The sequence below is a fragment of the Pseudonaja textilis genome, chromosome 8 (genome assembly GCF_049901715.1).
Source record: "Pseudonaja textilis isolate UNSWEBS1 chromosome 8, rPseTex1.2, whole genome shotgun sequence".
Lineage (NCBI taxonomy): Eukaryota > Metazoa > Chordata > Lepidosauria > Squamata > Elapidae > Pseudonaja > Pseudonaja textilis.
Genome location: NC_141997.1, coordinates 20,873,182 through 20,888,885, shown reverse-complemented (window position 1 = coordinate 20,888,885; position 15,704 = coordinate 20,873,182). Strand labels below are relative to the sequence as shown.

The following is a 15,704-nucleotide window of genomic DNA, read 5'->3' as shown; positions in this document are numbered from 1 at the left end:
TTTTACATCTCTTCCAAAGTATATTTTATAAATATAAATGAGGAGCTCATTCTATCCAGGTTTATCGGAGTTCACTTCAATTGCACCATATACAGATAGTCTAAAACTTACAACAGTAAGGATTCTGGAAGCAAACCAAGTTGGCTGAATTTACTGTATAGAAGTAGGGAAAGATAAATAAGAATTGCAGAACAAGGGTAAAAAATAAAAAGTAAGCCTTCCAATTATGTGCTCATTTGATTGGTAAAGGTAGGAGCATTACTACCAATTAACAGCCCATCTAAGAGTTACCCAGATGTGAGATGTGTGGCAAACAATTTTAAAAATAAATAATAAAATAAAATATAAACCCCTATAGTCCAGATCCACATCTGCACTGTGTGAAAATAAGGCTGCTACGTATGAAGGTCATTCTTAAGGATGTAGGAGAAGCATTTCCAAGCATTAAATGGAAGGCTGATAAAACAGGATTTCAGTTCCATGATACAATGAATTACTTCATTCAAGATTGGACAGCAACATATTTATTTATTTGTTTTTTTTATTTTATTTCAATACATTAAGGTGGCATACATAGCAATCAGTTTGCTCTATAACAACCCACTAACAAAAGTATTTGAAAGAATAAGGGAGAAGCTAAATAAAAGTCTTGGAACTCTTGAGGGTCAAGACTAGTGAAAGCAATTATAGAAATTGATTGTCTGCAATAGCATCAATAGTCATTCATACATAACATGTATAAGAAGAGCAGGGTAGACATAGTAGCATATAGAAGGATTCCATGAAATTGCCATCATACCAAAATCAATTACTACCTATAGCTGTATTGGAGTGCAGCTGGAAGTTCTGAGGCAATAGAAATACCTAATGCCAAATATGTAGTTCTAGAGGCCTAGGTTCTATTAGGTTGGAATAAACTCTGGAGAGTCGAGATTGTCTTGAATCCCAATCTGCAAGCAAGATCTGGGGAATTGTAGAAAGTGGTGAATTGGCCTGGAAGAGAATATTTAGAAGCTGTTACAGAAATACCGAGCCCAAGAGCATCCCTAAAGCCCTGAGAAATGAGACCCGGCCTGGCTCCTCTTTCATTAAATGGGTACAGGAGATAGAAGGTAACTCATAAACAGTTTTGCATATAATGAAAAGTAGTTCTCGTGTTACTATGGAATCAGTTCTCTGATCTTGTCTTTTAATCCTGACAAGCCATATGCTGTGATATTTCCACCTTCCTCAAAAAGTAATGTATTTTGCTGTTTCTTACAACTGAGGCACAATAGGCATTCTAACACCAACAGACTACAGTAGATGCTCCACATTAAAGACATTGGTGGTGTGAATAATGATGTACCTTCTCTTGTGCAACAAATTGATACCTATAGAATTCCAAAATCTCAAGACTCTTTTCAACTAAATTACTTTTAATCCATTATGGATATTATAATGGAAGGATACATCAAAGTAGGGTTAGTAGATGGATAACAGGATTAGCATAATGAATACAATAGTAACAGCAGTTTTATTATTGTAACACTCACAAGGAATGAAGCATGTTGAAAACTATTTTTTGACCAAAATGACATCAAATATATTTCCTTTCTTGAACTGAATATTTGTAAATCCAGCTGTATTGAAGAGTATACAATATTCTGATGCTGTCCGCACTTTTCCTTCAGAATGAAGCAACATTATAATGGAGTACATATGAGCAGGAAAAGACCCAGATATTTCTTGATCAATAGTTGGTTCCACTACTAAGACTCCACCACCTGTTGCAAAAGTAATTTGTTAACTCAGGAATAGGTTGCCTAGAAAAGAAAAAGTGCCCATACATCTTATTTTCATTCCTATGGCTGTGGCCTTTCTCCCACTTTCTTCCTCTTCTAAAAACATTGTTTTGATCTTTTTTTCCCATGATCTATTTTAGTTTCCTCAGAGTCCTAAAAAATACCAAAATATTTTGCCAATCCACAGCTACTGCTGCATTCTCTAACTCATAACATGTACTATTTTAGCCCACTTAACATAGATTTGCTCTGCCTATATTTCATGACTGAAGCATCATGGAAATTCTAAAGAATCTTTTCACAACAGGACTTTTCTTAAATTCAATCATAAGTGGCATTTTTGTGTTTTGTTAGCGTAAGAAATAAATAGGCTTTATTATAGGTTTCATAGGTACTTATGGGAGGAAGTGGATTCCACACTATAGGAATGGCTCAATGTTATTTGCGACTGTATTTCAAACTGTCATGGTCCTATTTCTTCTCCAAGTCCAGATTTAATAACTAATAAATGTTGTTTGTGCTTTGAAAACTGTCAAACTGTCACCTCAAGGAAACTTTAAGTTTAGAAAAGAGTTGTTTTGCCTGCAAATTGATCCATTTCTAATTTTATTAGATAGAAAAGTACCACCTTTCTATCTGCAAATCTATTACCAGATACTTTGACCTTGCAGTCTAGGATTAGGGTTAATACATCCCAACTTCAGGTAGTTCTCAATTTACAGCCTCATTCAGTGATCATTCAAAATTATGATGATGTTAACTCTTACCTGAAGTTATGTCCATTGCAATGCACCTGCAGTCATGTGATGAAAATTTGGATGCTTAGCAACACACCAGCACTAATCCTCTATCCTGCCCACCAACATCTCCCCCTCCCATCTTTGTTGCACATCCATCCCTCCAACAGACATAAAGCTGCCATGGACCTGGAAGCCTTGGTGTGGTCCCTGCCCACTTTTCTCACCCAAGAGAGATGGCCCAAGAGTTCTCCTTGCCCCACCGTACCTTGGTCTACTACATTTGCCTTTTTGTGTAGCTACTGACAGGTGTGCCAAGCAAATGTGAGGCACAGCCAAAAAGCTAGCAAATGCTGTCTTTGAAGGGTAGAAAGGCTAGCACAAAAAAACAGAGAGAACTTTTGTGTGGAGTGGAGAAAGGAAACTGGAATCCTGAAGACCCAAGCTTCCTTTCTCTAACCAAGCACAGTAGTTCTTTTCTGTAGATAAAGTGGAAGGGAACTCCTATACTGAGCCAGAGAAAAGAAGCTTAGTTCCTGAAGGTCACAGATTCTTTTAGGTCACAGATCAAACACTATCTATATTTTATCAAGAGAAATGGTGTTGATGTTCCAAAGCGTTAGGGTTACTATGGAAAAGAATCACCAAGAGATAAAGTACCTAATGCAAGGCATATATGGGAAAATATGTTATAACTGATGATGAATGAAGATCAAAGAGTACAGGAAAGAGAGGAGATAGCAGAAAGAATGGAAGAAAAGATTGAACAGACAAACCAGCAAATAAAGCAGGAAGATGGGAAGGAGAAGATGATAAAGACAATAATGGCTGATTAAATAAACCAAGGGAAAAGCACTTTAAGAGATTTAGAAAGGGAATTGGAAGGTATTTTTGAAAGGGAGATAGGTTTTTTGATGGATACTTCAAAAGACCTGGCAGCTTAGGAGGATAGAGATGGGAAAAATATTCAGTCTCAATGATGAAGATACAGATGTTGATAGAGATAAAGTTCCAAGAGTGGAGTATGAGAGGCAAGCCAAAAAAATAATTCCAAAATAAGGATAGCCTGATAAGAAATTTGAATAGAGGTAGAAATAAGAATGCACACCTTTATATGAAGCAATAGTTAGATGGAAAGATTGGAGGTTGAAAGAGAGTATTGTAAGGCATGTTTAAATAATAGGAAGATTGGTACTTAAATGGCATATTTGAATGATCATATAATGAAGAGCTACGCCTTATATAAACTTAGGTATTAATATTAGGATTAGCAAGGGTGACCTGACTAGAAGTTAGAATAGAGCTAGAAATAAGAAATAGGGGGAATATTAGCAGATATTATCTTTATACAATAGAATAAAAGTAATAATTTGATGGAAAAGATTAGAGGTTGAAAGATGGTGTTATCATGTATGCTTATAATATCATTGGCATTAAAATGGAATATAATATTGAATAACTACTTTTTAAAAAACCATGTATATTAATACTAGGATTATATAAGTTTGATTAATACAACAACCATTATGAATATCATTATTGATGTTTCTATCAAAATGAATTACACCTAGGGGCCACACTGTTCCTGTAGTGATATTGATGTTTATTTAAAAATAAAAATCTAATAAAACTTGGGGGAAGGGGAAAGCAATGGGGACTTGATTGGCTTACTTCTCTTCCCATTCACAATGACAGTTTTTCTCTTTCTAGCAATGTGAATATACCTACCTGTCTTACAGGTTGTAAATATTTTTGTAAGTAGCTGGATACACTTTTCATCATTCCAATTAAACAAGACTCTTGATAAGATGTAAAGATCTGCTTCAGGAATTGGCTCTTTAAAGAAATCTCCTTCAATAAAAAATAATTCTGTTAATAATGTAAGAATTGAAGTCTTATCACCTTAGAAACAGAAATTATTCCCCCTTTCACAAAGCTTGGCTCTACAATGCTAGTGCTTTTTGAAATGGAAGTTATTGTTTCAAAACACATATTACCTTCATGGAAAGTGATCTGGGAGTCTTCTGAAAATGCATTATATTTTTTAGATATTTCCACAACTTCAAGAAGATCTAAAATTTTCACAGTACAGTTTGGGTACTTTGAAATCAATTCTTTAGCTAAGCCACCACTATTTCCTTGAAAAAGAACAAAATGTAAAAAAAAAGGAACTATGTAAGAAAAAATATCCTGCATGTCAACATTTTTAACAATTTACTAGAATATTTATGACTTCAAATAAACCTTAGGTCATTGTTTTATTTTTCATCCAGCTGGGCTAATCAGGCATATAATATTACAATTTTTAAAAAATATATTCATTAATATATATATATATATATTTTTGTCTGATTCCTTCTATATTTTTGTATTTTTATTACTGTCCTTTTACTATGCACATATTTTTTTATTTCTTTGAAAATCTATTTACTAAGTATTACTTCTCATTCCACTCCTTTTCATCACTTTTTCCTTGATTATTTTGCTTTATCAAAACTAAAGACCACCATTTTCTAAGCGGCTGCAGTGAAATTAAATCAATATTTTTTTCTACACCATTGTTTATAATTCCATGCAATAGTATCTGTTTTAAATCAGTGTTTGTCTTATTCCATTCTATGAAACCATTTTCAAAACTTAATACCAGTTGTATAAAATGGATAACTGCTTGATGGGGATGATAATAATTTTAATCCAACATAATTTCAGAGCATGATGTTGGGAAAGGAAGTTCTATAATTTTCATATTTTTATGGTCATCCCAGGTACAATTATGAGAATTTCCCAAAATTTATTTGAAAACAGCTCAGTTTTGCAATGTGTTCACTGGAGATTGATAGCAAGTACTACTTTATCACATTAAGATACATGGTTAGCAAAGTACATACTGTATATGTAGAACTGTGATGAATTCTGTAATGTTTTTCATACTTTTTTTTTTCTTTGTGTACCTTCAATGTAGTCTCGAATCCTGGCAGCTACTTGGACAAGTTCCTGCTCTTTTCTTGTCAAGATTTCAGAACTGGTTTACCATTGCCCCTTCCTAGGACTGTGAGAGACTGGCCCAAGGTCCCCTAGCTGGTTTTATGAAGGATTAGAACGCACAGTGTCCTGGGTTCTAGTCAGTACACCACCTGGTTCTCTTTTCATAATTATGCATCATAGCAATAACTCACCCAGGCAAGGGAAGAAAAAAGAAGAAGAGTACTTTCATCTTTAACATTTTCCCACCTCTTCCCAAACAGTCTCAGGACTGTTGCTAGTTACTTTGAAATATCCAGGAATTCTGGTAAACAATTTTAAAAATAATTTTTTTATCAATAAAATTCAAACCTCTAGGAAAAACAAAATCACAGGATGGGAGCTTGTAATTCTACTTTTGCAATTGGAGAATTACAAGATCTCCAGAGTATCGTATGGCATTAAATTGATAGTAAGGGGCATGATGAAGACCGACAGATACTTACCACCCAGATCACAAATGAGCTGAAAGCCAGAAAGATCAAAGGCAGAGACGACTTCTTTTCCATGCAGACTCCAAGCCTCATCCATGTACCTGAAAAAGCTTTCAACGCCTTCCTTTGATCTAGAATTGAAATTTGTACTGGCAGATGATTAACAGAGCTACAACTAAATAAAATACAACATGAATAACATCTGACCATGAAATTAGAATTGCACTCTTCATTATTCTCTTCATTTTTGCAGGTTTTTGTGTTAATACTCTGGTTTTAAAGATATTATGCTTAATATCTCGATTGAAGTGTAATGGCATTAGGTGTCTGTTTGGGGGCCGAATGAATTATTCCCATTTTCATTTAGTTTATGTTCTTAGTAATTCCTGGCCAGAATTGCTGAATATGCCAATAGGTGCCTCAGGCTCAGCTGTTTTTAAAGAATCTCAAAAATAGCCCAAACTTCAGGAGTTTTTAATTATTTCCAAGCCAGAAAATAATGATGTTATGAGTTTTGGAGCAGAAAATAATGATAAAAAAGACAAGATACAGCACTATTCAGCACATCTCTCCACACCTTCTTCTCCTTACAAACCATCTTCCACAATTTCCATTAATTGGTGATAAATTGCCCAGTAGACAATTTGCAAACTAGTCTCCAAATTTGTGATTGTACATTGGATGGAACATGAGCATAGTTAGAGCAAAGCTGAGCACATTGACCAAAGTCAATGTTGAGTAGCATTGCTGATGTACTCTGTCTTATTAAAAAAACGTTTATGAAAGTTAAAAAAATGCTCCTTTTACCTGTACACAGGTCCATAAAATTCCTTTGAAGAAATGCCATATATTGATAGAATCTGAGGTTTCCCATCTCTGTAGCAATTTTTTTTAATTGAAAAGAACAAAAATACCATTAGTGATTACATTTTTTTTTCTTTCCAGCATCAAATAGTACTTACATTTAATGAGTCATATTACTGCAAAAATTACTGTAAAAATAGCACAGGCTCTAAACAATACTAGAACCCTGTGAAGTGAGTGAACTGGAATTAAACCTTTATATCCATCTGGATTCACTACTTTTTATTATTACTTTAACCAATTCTTTCACCGGCTTTTTTTAAACTTTGAATATTAAGCTCTCTGAATTCTGATATTTCATCAAATGAGTTTTGCTTCAATCATCAAAATGTCTTTCTAAAGTCAAAAGCTAAGACAATTTAAAGATTTTTAACTGGGTTAATAACCTTAACCCAGCTCTTTACAAGTTAGTTTTGTATATGTCTGTCCAGGCGTGCCTTTATATAGATAGGCACCTTCTCCAAAGATGTTGAGCAAGAATTATATTTTGATTAAGTGAATAAGTAACATGCACCACTGAAAAGTCCAAAAGGAAATGTGTGTGGAATCAGTGCATAACCACTGCATCTGTTGAAACTCCACCTCTCATAAGGAACACAGAATGGTGCTTAAACAAACCCATAACTTCAAAGATCATTAGTTATTTGACCTCAGGGGAGATACCTGAGAAAACAGGCAAGCTGTATTGAATAATGATTATTTTAGATTAATTTAGTGCAGGGGTGTCAAACTCAAGGCCTGCGGGCCAAATCCGGCCCACGGGGTGCTTAGCTCCGGCCTGCAGAGCTGCCTTGGAAAAAGCTAAGGACTGGCCCGCGGTACTTTGGCTCGGTCTAGGCTGATGGAATGCTAATTGTGGCAGCCAACCAGGCCAGAACGTGGTCAGCCTTAGATCTGTGGTGCTGCCCTAAACCCAGAGAGAGGCTGCTCCCTTCCCGCCCCTGGACATGTGCAAAGGAGTTAGCAAGTGCATGCGGGGCTTGGCGTCCCCAGGGACTATCATACCCCACAGGCTGACTGTGTTCAGAGCACTTCCCTTTCTTCCAGGACGCACAGGGGTTGGGACCAACATGTCAGGGCAGTCTCTCACTGGCTCCAGGGGATTGGTAGGTTGGATCTCAGGCTGACCATGTACTGGCCCGGATGGCTGCTCTTCTTCCTCCTTTCTTTCTCCAAGTTACAAGTTCAGGCCCATGTGTGGGTAAGTTTTTAATTCCCAGATCTTTGAATAGTAGGCGGTAAAGATTCATGGCTGGCAATGAGCACAGGCTGGTTGCTGCTGGAATCTGGCAAAAAGAAGCAGGGAGAAGTGCCTGAATATCGTTTATTTTATTTTGGGGAGGGAGGGGGTCAGGGAAGAAAGCCATGCAGGCCTCTCAAGTGAGGGGGGCCCCACAGAGTGGAAATGTGCAAAGAGAATGGGGAGCTCTCATTCATTTGGGGTTCACAGGGGGGAGGAGCAAACAAACGAACAGGGAATTTTTGTTTTTGTTTCTATTCTTTTTATTTTAATTTGCCATGGCTTTTTCTGGGCCTCTGACAACTTTTGATGTCCTTCATCCCAAGTTCATTCATTTGGAAGTAGGAACTGGGGGAGAAAATTGAAATTGGGGAAGAGAAAGGAAATCTCCGTGGAAAGGGCTGTCTGTATATCAATACATTTGATTCTAATTCCCATCTCCTTCCTTCCTCTATACTCAGGAAGAGAAGAGGGGAGGGGGAGATATTGGCAGCCCTGAGTATGCGCACAGGAGGCAGCGAGCGTGCAGAGCCTGGCATCCTGGGTGAAAGTGAAGCTCTCAGAACTCGGTCAAATTGCAGGGCAAGACAATGCTCAGGAATGGCAAGCTCTGTGCACTTGCTGCCTCCTGAGCATGCGCCCAGGGATCCCAATCTCTCCCCCTTTCCACATCCCTTTCTGAGCATGAAGGAAGGAGATGAGAATGAGAATTGAGGGAGGGAAGGAGGAAGATTGGAGATGCCCCAGATCATGCAGTTCTGCATCAATCCTGGATGTATTGAGGCTTAGGTTCAAAGGAGAAAGCCATTTTGTGTTCTGTTTTGTCACAGACAAGAACTTTGTTGGCAATCCAAGTTAACACGGGTATTTTTGAATTGTGAGCTCTTAGGAAAGTATCCCCTCCTTGTGTGTTGCAAACAGCTATTTCCAATGGGAAAACAGGACAAGGAAAGAGGGGAAGAGAGCAAGGAAGGAAAAAGAAGGAAAGATGGGAAGGAAGAAGAAAGAAAGAATGAAGAGGGAAGGAAAAAGAAGGGAGGGAGGGAGGGAGGGAGGGAAGGAAGGAAGGAAGGAAGGAAGGAAGGAAGGAAGGAAGGAAGGTGATTATAACGAGAGAGAGTGAAGGTCTGAGGGAAATCCTGCCTTACTATTTGGCCACTATCAGCCCTGCTTCCTTTTGCCATTTCCTTGTCCCCTCCCCTTGACCTTTCCTGGTGGTCTCCCATCCTATCCCTGAAGATACAAAGCTGGGTTTCCTTCAAGGAGAGGGAGTGGGCCTTGCTCTGACCGACACACTTTGCCCTTCCACATACACAATGAACAACCTGACCAAGGAGAGAGAGCACAGCAGCAGTGGGAGCTGGCCATGTCCCTTACGCCCCCTCCAGGTCAACCACAACCCTGATGCGGCCGTCTGTGAAACCTTAGGGCATAATCATAAAAATGATACAATTTCCAAGTGAGGACTCAAATCCCAGTTACTTGTGAGGGGGGGAAAGCATTCAAAGAGACCTGTCTATAACATGCTCTTGGCTAAAAGATTTTTATTTCACCAATGCTCCTTTCTTACCTTACAGCTTCAGGTAAGTATTGCAGTGATAAATATCCATATTCTGAAAAAAATTTCATGGTATAATACTGAGACTTTGGGCTTGATTTAGCCAGAAACAGATCAGCAAACTCTGTGTTTCCATAAAGATCTAAAAATGAAACCATAAGACAATTGCTTCAAAACACCATTGCTGAATTCCATATGCTTTTGAGATGAATGAAGCATAAGGTCCATTATAAATGATTACATTTCAGTTTATTTCAGTCACAAAACCCAAACCATTTCAACTGCCATTCCAAAAAGAGGTCCTGACGATGTTGAAACAAGTCACAGTCTGGCAAAGTGGCTGAGTTCTCTGAACATAAGCTTTATAATGTAACAAATTAGTGAGAAAAAGTCACAAGTTAACTATGAATAACCATTTTAAATTAAAAGAATGAGAAAAGAATGGCCAGAAATGCTATCTCCATGAAAAAGTATGCTATGTGGTCATTTTTAAATAACCGCAATTGCTTCTCCCTGCTAACAGGATCACCTTTGCCCTCCTTCCGTTCCACTTTCAGGACCTTTAACCCCACACAGGCCCCCAGCAGTGTCTGCATCCCGGTGAGACTGGTCTTCAAGCGCTCAGCCACAGTCGCAGAGGACAGCGGTTCCCCCGACTCCCTCAGCAAATCAAAGACACCCAGCTCACTTGCAGTAAATATGATCTGGAAAGACATGGGCAAATGTACAAAAAAAGAGAAGATGTGAGTACAGATTTAATTTTTTTAGGGTTTCGGATAACACAGAGAACCATACTTGCACTCCAGAGAATGATATGTTCTAGAAATCAAGAATTATTATATATGGAAACCAATTTGTCTTTTTATACATTTGACATAGTTTTGGCAACAAAAGATCAATAAATGTTTTATACCACTCAATAAGGTACCCATCTTATCTTGTTTTTTTACAACTTGTTGTTTTAAAAATTATGTATTTAATTCTACCTCAGGTAGAGGAACAAATAACAGCTGTTTTTCTGTATCATCTAAAGATGGTATATTAATTTTATTTTAAAAGGCTTCTATATTGTCTTCAGTACAGTGTCTGGTTTATTACAGGTAGTCCTCCCTTATCAAGGGGTCATTATACAACGATTTGAATTTACAATGGGCACAGAATGGGTGCTTTATAGCCTGAAAAGTAACCCCAGACATCGTAAATGGTAAGAATGCCCCCTTGTGGTCATATGAATGGATGTTTAATAAATCAGACTTTATTACTTCCAGCATTCCACAGTCACATGACTGCAATTCCTACTGCTTTTCACCAGTTTCTGGCAATAAGGGCCATTCAAATGAATAGATTTACTTAATGATTTGGGCATTCACTTAATAATTGCAATAGTTGCTTAAGTGCCATAAAAAAGGTCCTAACTTTACTTCTGATCATGCAGGTACTTTCACTTACAATCCTAATGACTTACAATCATATTTCAAGGCTCAATAATGATCATAAGATGAGAAATGCCTGTATATAATTCTGATTTTTTTTTCAAAATTGATACTTTATAGCCATTGAAATTTTACACAAATGATATGTTTTTGTAAGTTTGAATATCTAATACATTATTTGTAAGTATTACATATCTTACTTTTGAAATTAAAAACGAATGCTGGTAACGAAAGAACATTTTTATATTTTCAGTTTCTTCAGATGAATGCATTGTGTTCTTAGGAAGTTCTGCAACAGTCCTCTTCATATTAAATCAAAAATATTAAATCTTCAATTCGCTAGGCCAGCACTTTAGATATGACTTGATGCCACAGTCAGGAAGTCAAAGCTGCAAAAATAAATAAAGCCTTAAAGGAATTGTTTTAAATAAAGTATGGAATTTAAAGAGAAATCTCCTCTGCTGGGTTCGAATTTCCCACTGGGAAGCATTGCCGGCGCGACGTAGAAATTGAGACGGAAACAGCTGCTAAAAGCAAGGTCCTCTTTATTTGTTGCAGGAAGGAGTACGCGTTCCTGGGCTAGCAACCGGACTTTGAATAATTGGATGTTTTTATAGCCTTTTTGCCTTAGGAATTTGTGTTTCAATAGCTTTTGTGTTTCTATTACCTTTATTGGTTTGTGCCTCGTGTGATTCCTGTGCTTAATAGATTTATTCCTTATTTGGGCTTGTTTGGAGGGCTGGCGGGGAGTGGTTGCTAGGGCTTGATTGGATTTCTAATTTAATCTTCTTATCTGTCCTAAGTGTCTTTTGAAACTGGTATGGTGTTCGTGATCAATCTTGGTTGTTTCCCTGTTTGTTTCTCCTTGTAGTTGTGGTCATTTGTCTTAGGTGTTTTGTATTTCTTTATGTTTTCCTATCTTGGAATCTTTCTATTTCTGTCTTTTCCCTTCAGGGCTATTAGTTTCTATAAGAGGTTTCGATGTGCTGACTCTGAGATAACTTTCTGATCTCAATATGTTTGGAGCTGTAGCTTCTTGTGATTAAATAGCTTTTGACTGTGGTCTGTGTTTTTCCTGGCTATTCCTAATGTATTTTATTAGACTTTTCCTTATGATTTTATGTGTCTTCTTCATGTTCCCTTCCTACAAAAACAAAAGGAAAGGAAAATTTCATTAAATATATGGCAATGAGAATCACACTATTTAATTTCACAAAGAGGGAATTTAATCACATATTTCTGAAAATTCGAAGAGTTTTAATCATAGAAATCTAGAAAAAGCTCACTTTCTTCCTTTAGAGAAAGATCTGAATGCAGATTTTATGGGGAGGAGAGAACAGCTTGAAAATTACAGCAAGAATATGCTTTTAAAAGATGTTAAAGGATTTGAAACTCCAAAGAAGGATGAAAATGCAGATTTAAAACAGATCAAATATAATGTGATAATTTAGCAATGTTGTTGTACAAAGGGACTATACAAGGAGACTTTTTAAATTATTTAACTATTTAGAATACATAAGTCTTTTCAGATGAAATCAATTTGCAAGTTAACCTATTGCCTTTTTCTTCTCTTAGATCCCTAGACTGCAATGAAAAACATAGCAAAGGGGGAAAAAAATCTAATACAAATATTAATCAGGAAGATTTCAATGTGAACTAATTATGGTGTTCTTCAGAGTCTTCCGATATTCCATTTTAAAAAGTAAAGACATGAGTCTTTACTTGACGCCTTATGAGACCATGGATATTCATCTTCTCCTCCTGGGTGCAGTATTGCACAATTACCATCAAAAAGACCAATAGACTAGACCAATTGCTAGACCAATACTCGAATACAACTCATCGGTCTGGAACCCACATTATGTATCTGATATTAGCACAGTTGAGAAAGTCCAGAAATATTTCACAAGAAGAGTTCTCCACTCCTCTACCTGTTGCAGAATACCTTATGCCACCAGACTTGAAATTCTAGTCCTAGAAAACCTAGAACTACTCCACCTTCGGTCCGATCTAAGTATAGTATATAACATCATACATTGCAATGTCCTACCTGTCAATGAATACTTCAGCTTCAACCATAACAATACAAGAGCAAACAATAGATACAAACTCAAGGTTAACCGCACCAAACTTGATAGCAGGAAATACACCTTCAGCAACAGAGTGATCAATGTCTGGAATACTCTACCTGACTCTGTGGTTTCTTCCCCAAACCCCAAAAACTTTAACCTTAGACAGTCTACTATTGACCTCACCCCTTTCCTAAGAGGTCTGTAGGGGGCGTGCATAAGCGCACCAACGTGCCTACCGTCCCTGTCCTATTGTTTCTTTGTTTCTTATTTGTATCCATTTCATGTATTCATAATCATGTTTATACTTATACCTGTTATCTAATAATCGCTTGACAAAATAAATAAATAAATAAATAAATAAATAAATAAATAAATAAATAAATAAATAAATAAATAAAAATCCCTTTGGTAGAAAAACAAATCTGGTCACGTTTCCAACTTTAAAAGCTGATACAAAAATTTATGCCACCAGATAAAGACTGAATGCACCAATTATCACATTAAACAAGAGGAAAACCTTCTACGCACCAATTCCACCCGCACTTTCTACAATTTTGTAAAAACAAACTGAAAAACTCAAGGTCCATCCCACCCCTAAAAGAAGCAAATGGTAAAGACTGCAATAATGACACCATTAAAGCCAACTTCTTTAACACATTCTTTTTCTAGTCAAACTGACAACTACAATGATCTAACACATGTCGATTTTACAGAAGACTATGTTGAAAAAGCACTACACAATTTAAAACCATCTCTGTCTATTGGACCGGAGGGAATTTGTGCCTACTTCTTAAAAATAATACCCACTGCCATAGCTGAACCTCTAAGCATAATCTTTGAAAAATCTTTCAGGACCAGCTCCTTGCCAAACCTATGGTCACTAGCCATGGTCATCCCCATCTTCAAAAAGGGATACCCCAGGCTAGTTGAAAATTACAAACTGACTTCTGGTGACAGGACAGGGATGTCCAGAGGTGGAGAAGCCCAGCTGTGGCTTTCAAACACCTCTTCTAGCATTTGGAGTGATCCTTAGTGGATACACGAAACCCGTAGAACTTCGTGTCAGCATAGAGGACCCCCAGGTTGCTTTTTGGGGGAAGGCAACCCCCCAGCAATGAAGGAAGAGCCTCTGAGACCAGCACGAACAAGTCAGTTGCCAGCAAATGGTGGCTCCAAAGTCCGGCCTGTCACTGAACTGATGAAGGGAAAAGTGACAGCCTGAAAGATCCGAGCAGAAAAGAGCGGAAGGACTATAAAAGTCGTGACAGAGATCGGTGTCTGATCCTCCCTGTTTTGATGTGAGTAATAGTTGTTGGAACCTGGAGATAAGCGGCTAGAAAAGCAGTCTAAAAAGTGAAAGGGGGGACAAAAGCGGGCGGAGAGGCTCGTTACTTAAAGTGAAAGTGTGGATTGGAGCATTCAGAAGGAGATTGCCAGTGAGAGAAGAAGGCTGCGGGGAATTCAAGAGGCTTGTGAGGGAACTGCCATCTGAGACTGGTTCCTGAGAAGACCAGAAGATTAGCAAAGGATTATAGCTGTGAAGGAGGGAAGAGCAGGGCACAGAGAGTGGGATAGCGATCCGCTGACTCTTATGTGAAAGGTCTTCTGCCTGCTAGCAACGTTGCTTACAAAACTGATTTCTAACATGACTGATTTGGAGCGGACACTCTAAGTGACAGTGGATTGATGATTGCTGGCAGAAGGGAAGAAGAAAAGAGAAGAAGGAGAAGGAAAGGGATAGACGGAAGCCTGGTAAAGATTGATCGCGGAGCGCTGACAGCAATTAGTCAGCACTTCCTCCCTTTGCTCCTCTGGCTCACCCAGGAAGAAAGACTATAAGGCAGAAACGCCAGCCTCAACTCAGATTTGCCTTCCTTTGGTACCAATTCCACAGACACGTGTCTAGCAACCCTCAAAATCTAAAATACCCTTTTTCTTCCACACCCTCTCTTTCTCCCTTTCTCTCTTAGTCTTTCCTTTCTCTCTACAGTATTTATAAATTTATAATAAAGGAAAATTGCTTTTTACAGATATAAGTATTAACTGATTAGAGTGTCTTGAATATATAATAATTCTAAGGATTGTTAAATATGGTTGATTTAGATTAAGTGGAACTCTCAACATTAACACACAATATAGGATAAAGGTATATATAGAGTGAGAAATCTTAGAGTTGTTTGTAAGCCTTAAATAAGTTTGACCTGACATGGTATTGATTTATTAGTTGTAAAATATAATTGACTTTGGTATATAAACTTATTATAGAGAATAATATATAGTATTTGATAACATTTTATAATATTGGAATTTAAATCGCCCAAATGACAAATTGGGCTGTAGAAAGAGATTAAAACAACGTGGTGGTGTAATTTTAGTAAACAGACCTGTAATCACATTCAAGGGGCTATAACACTGAATGGTGATCTGGGACAATATACTTAACATAGTCCAATTGCAAAAACAAATCTTATTAGAGATGACTTCCACAACAACCATGGCCCTGAAAATGGGAAGGAAGAACACCCAGACCTTGACAACAACTTTGGCATCAGCCTCCCCAA

At 37.4% G+C, this 15,704-nt stretch overlaps 1 protein-coding gene across 2 annotated transcripts in view; it reads right to left on the bottom strand.

Annotated features, from left to right (window-relative positions):
- Nucleotides 1-504: 504 nt before the first annotated feature.
- Nucleotides 505-15,704, bottom strand: part of LOC113440842 (acetylserotonin O-methyltransferase-like) — a 30,270-nt gene continuing 15,070 nt past the window's right edge. The window contains exons 2-10 of one of the 2 annotated variants that reach the window (XM_026707483.2): nucleotides 11,272-11,460; nucleotides 10,168-10,342; nucleotides 9,651-9,780; nucleotides 6,784-6,852; nucleotides 5,989-6,107; nucleotides 4,519-4,659; nucleotides 4,250-4,372; nucleotides 1,536-1,766; nucleotides 515-993 (exon numbers count right to left, since the gene is read on the bottom strand). In XM_026707483.2, coding sequence (XP_026563268.2) covers nucleotides 1,558-1,766; nucleotides 4,250-4,372; nucleotides 4,519-4,659; nucleotides 5,989-6,107; nucleotides 6,784-6,852; nucleotides 9,651-9,780; nucleotides 10,168-10,342; nucleotides 11,272-11,379 — 1,074 coding nt within the window. In that variant the 5' untranslated portion in view covers nucleotides 11,380-11,460 and the 3' untranslated portion in view covers nucleotides 515-993; nucleotides 1,536-1,557. Of the gene's footprint in view, nucleotides 1,767-4,249; nucleotides 4,373-4,518; nucleotides 4,660-5,988; nucleotides 6,108-6,783; nucleotides 6,853-9,650; nucleotides 9,781-10,167; nucleotides 10,343-11,271; nucleotides 11,461-15,704 lie in introns of both variants that reach the window. The other variant, XM_087938490.1, reaches the window with a different exon arrangement.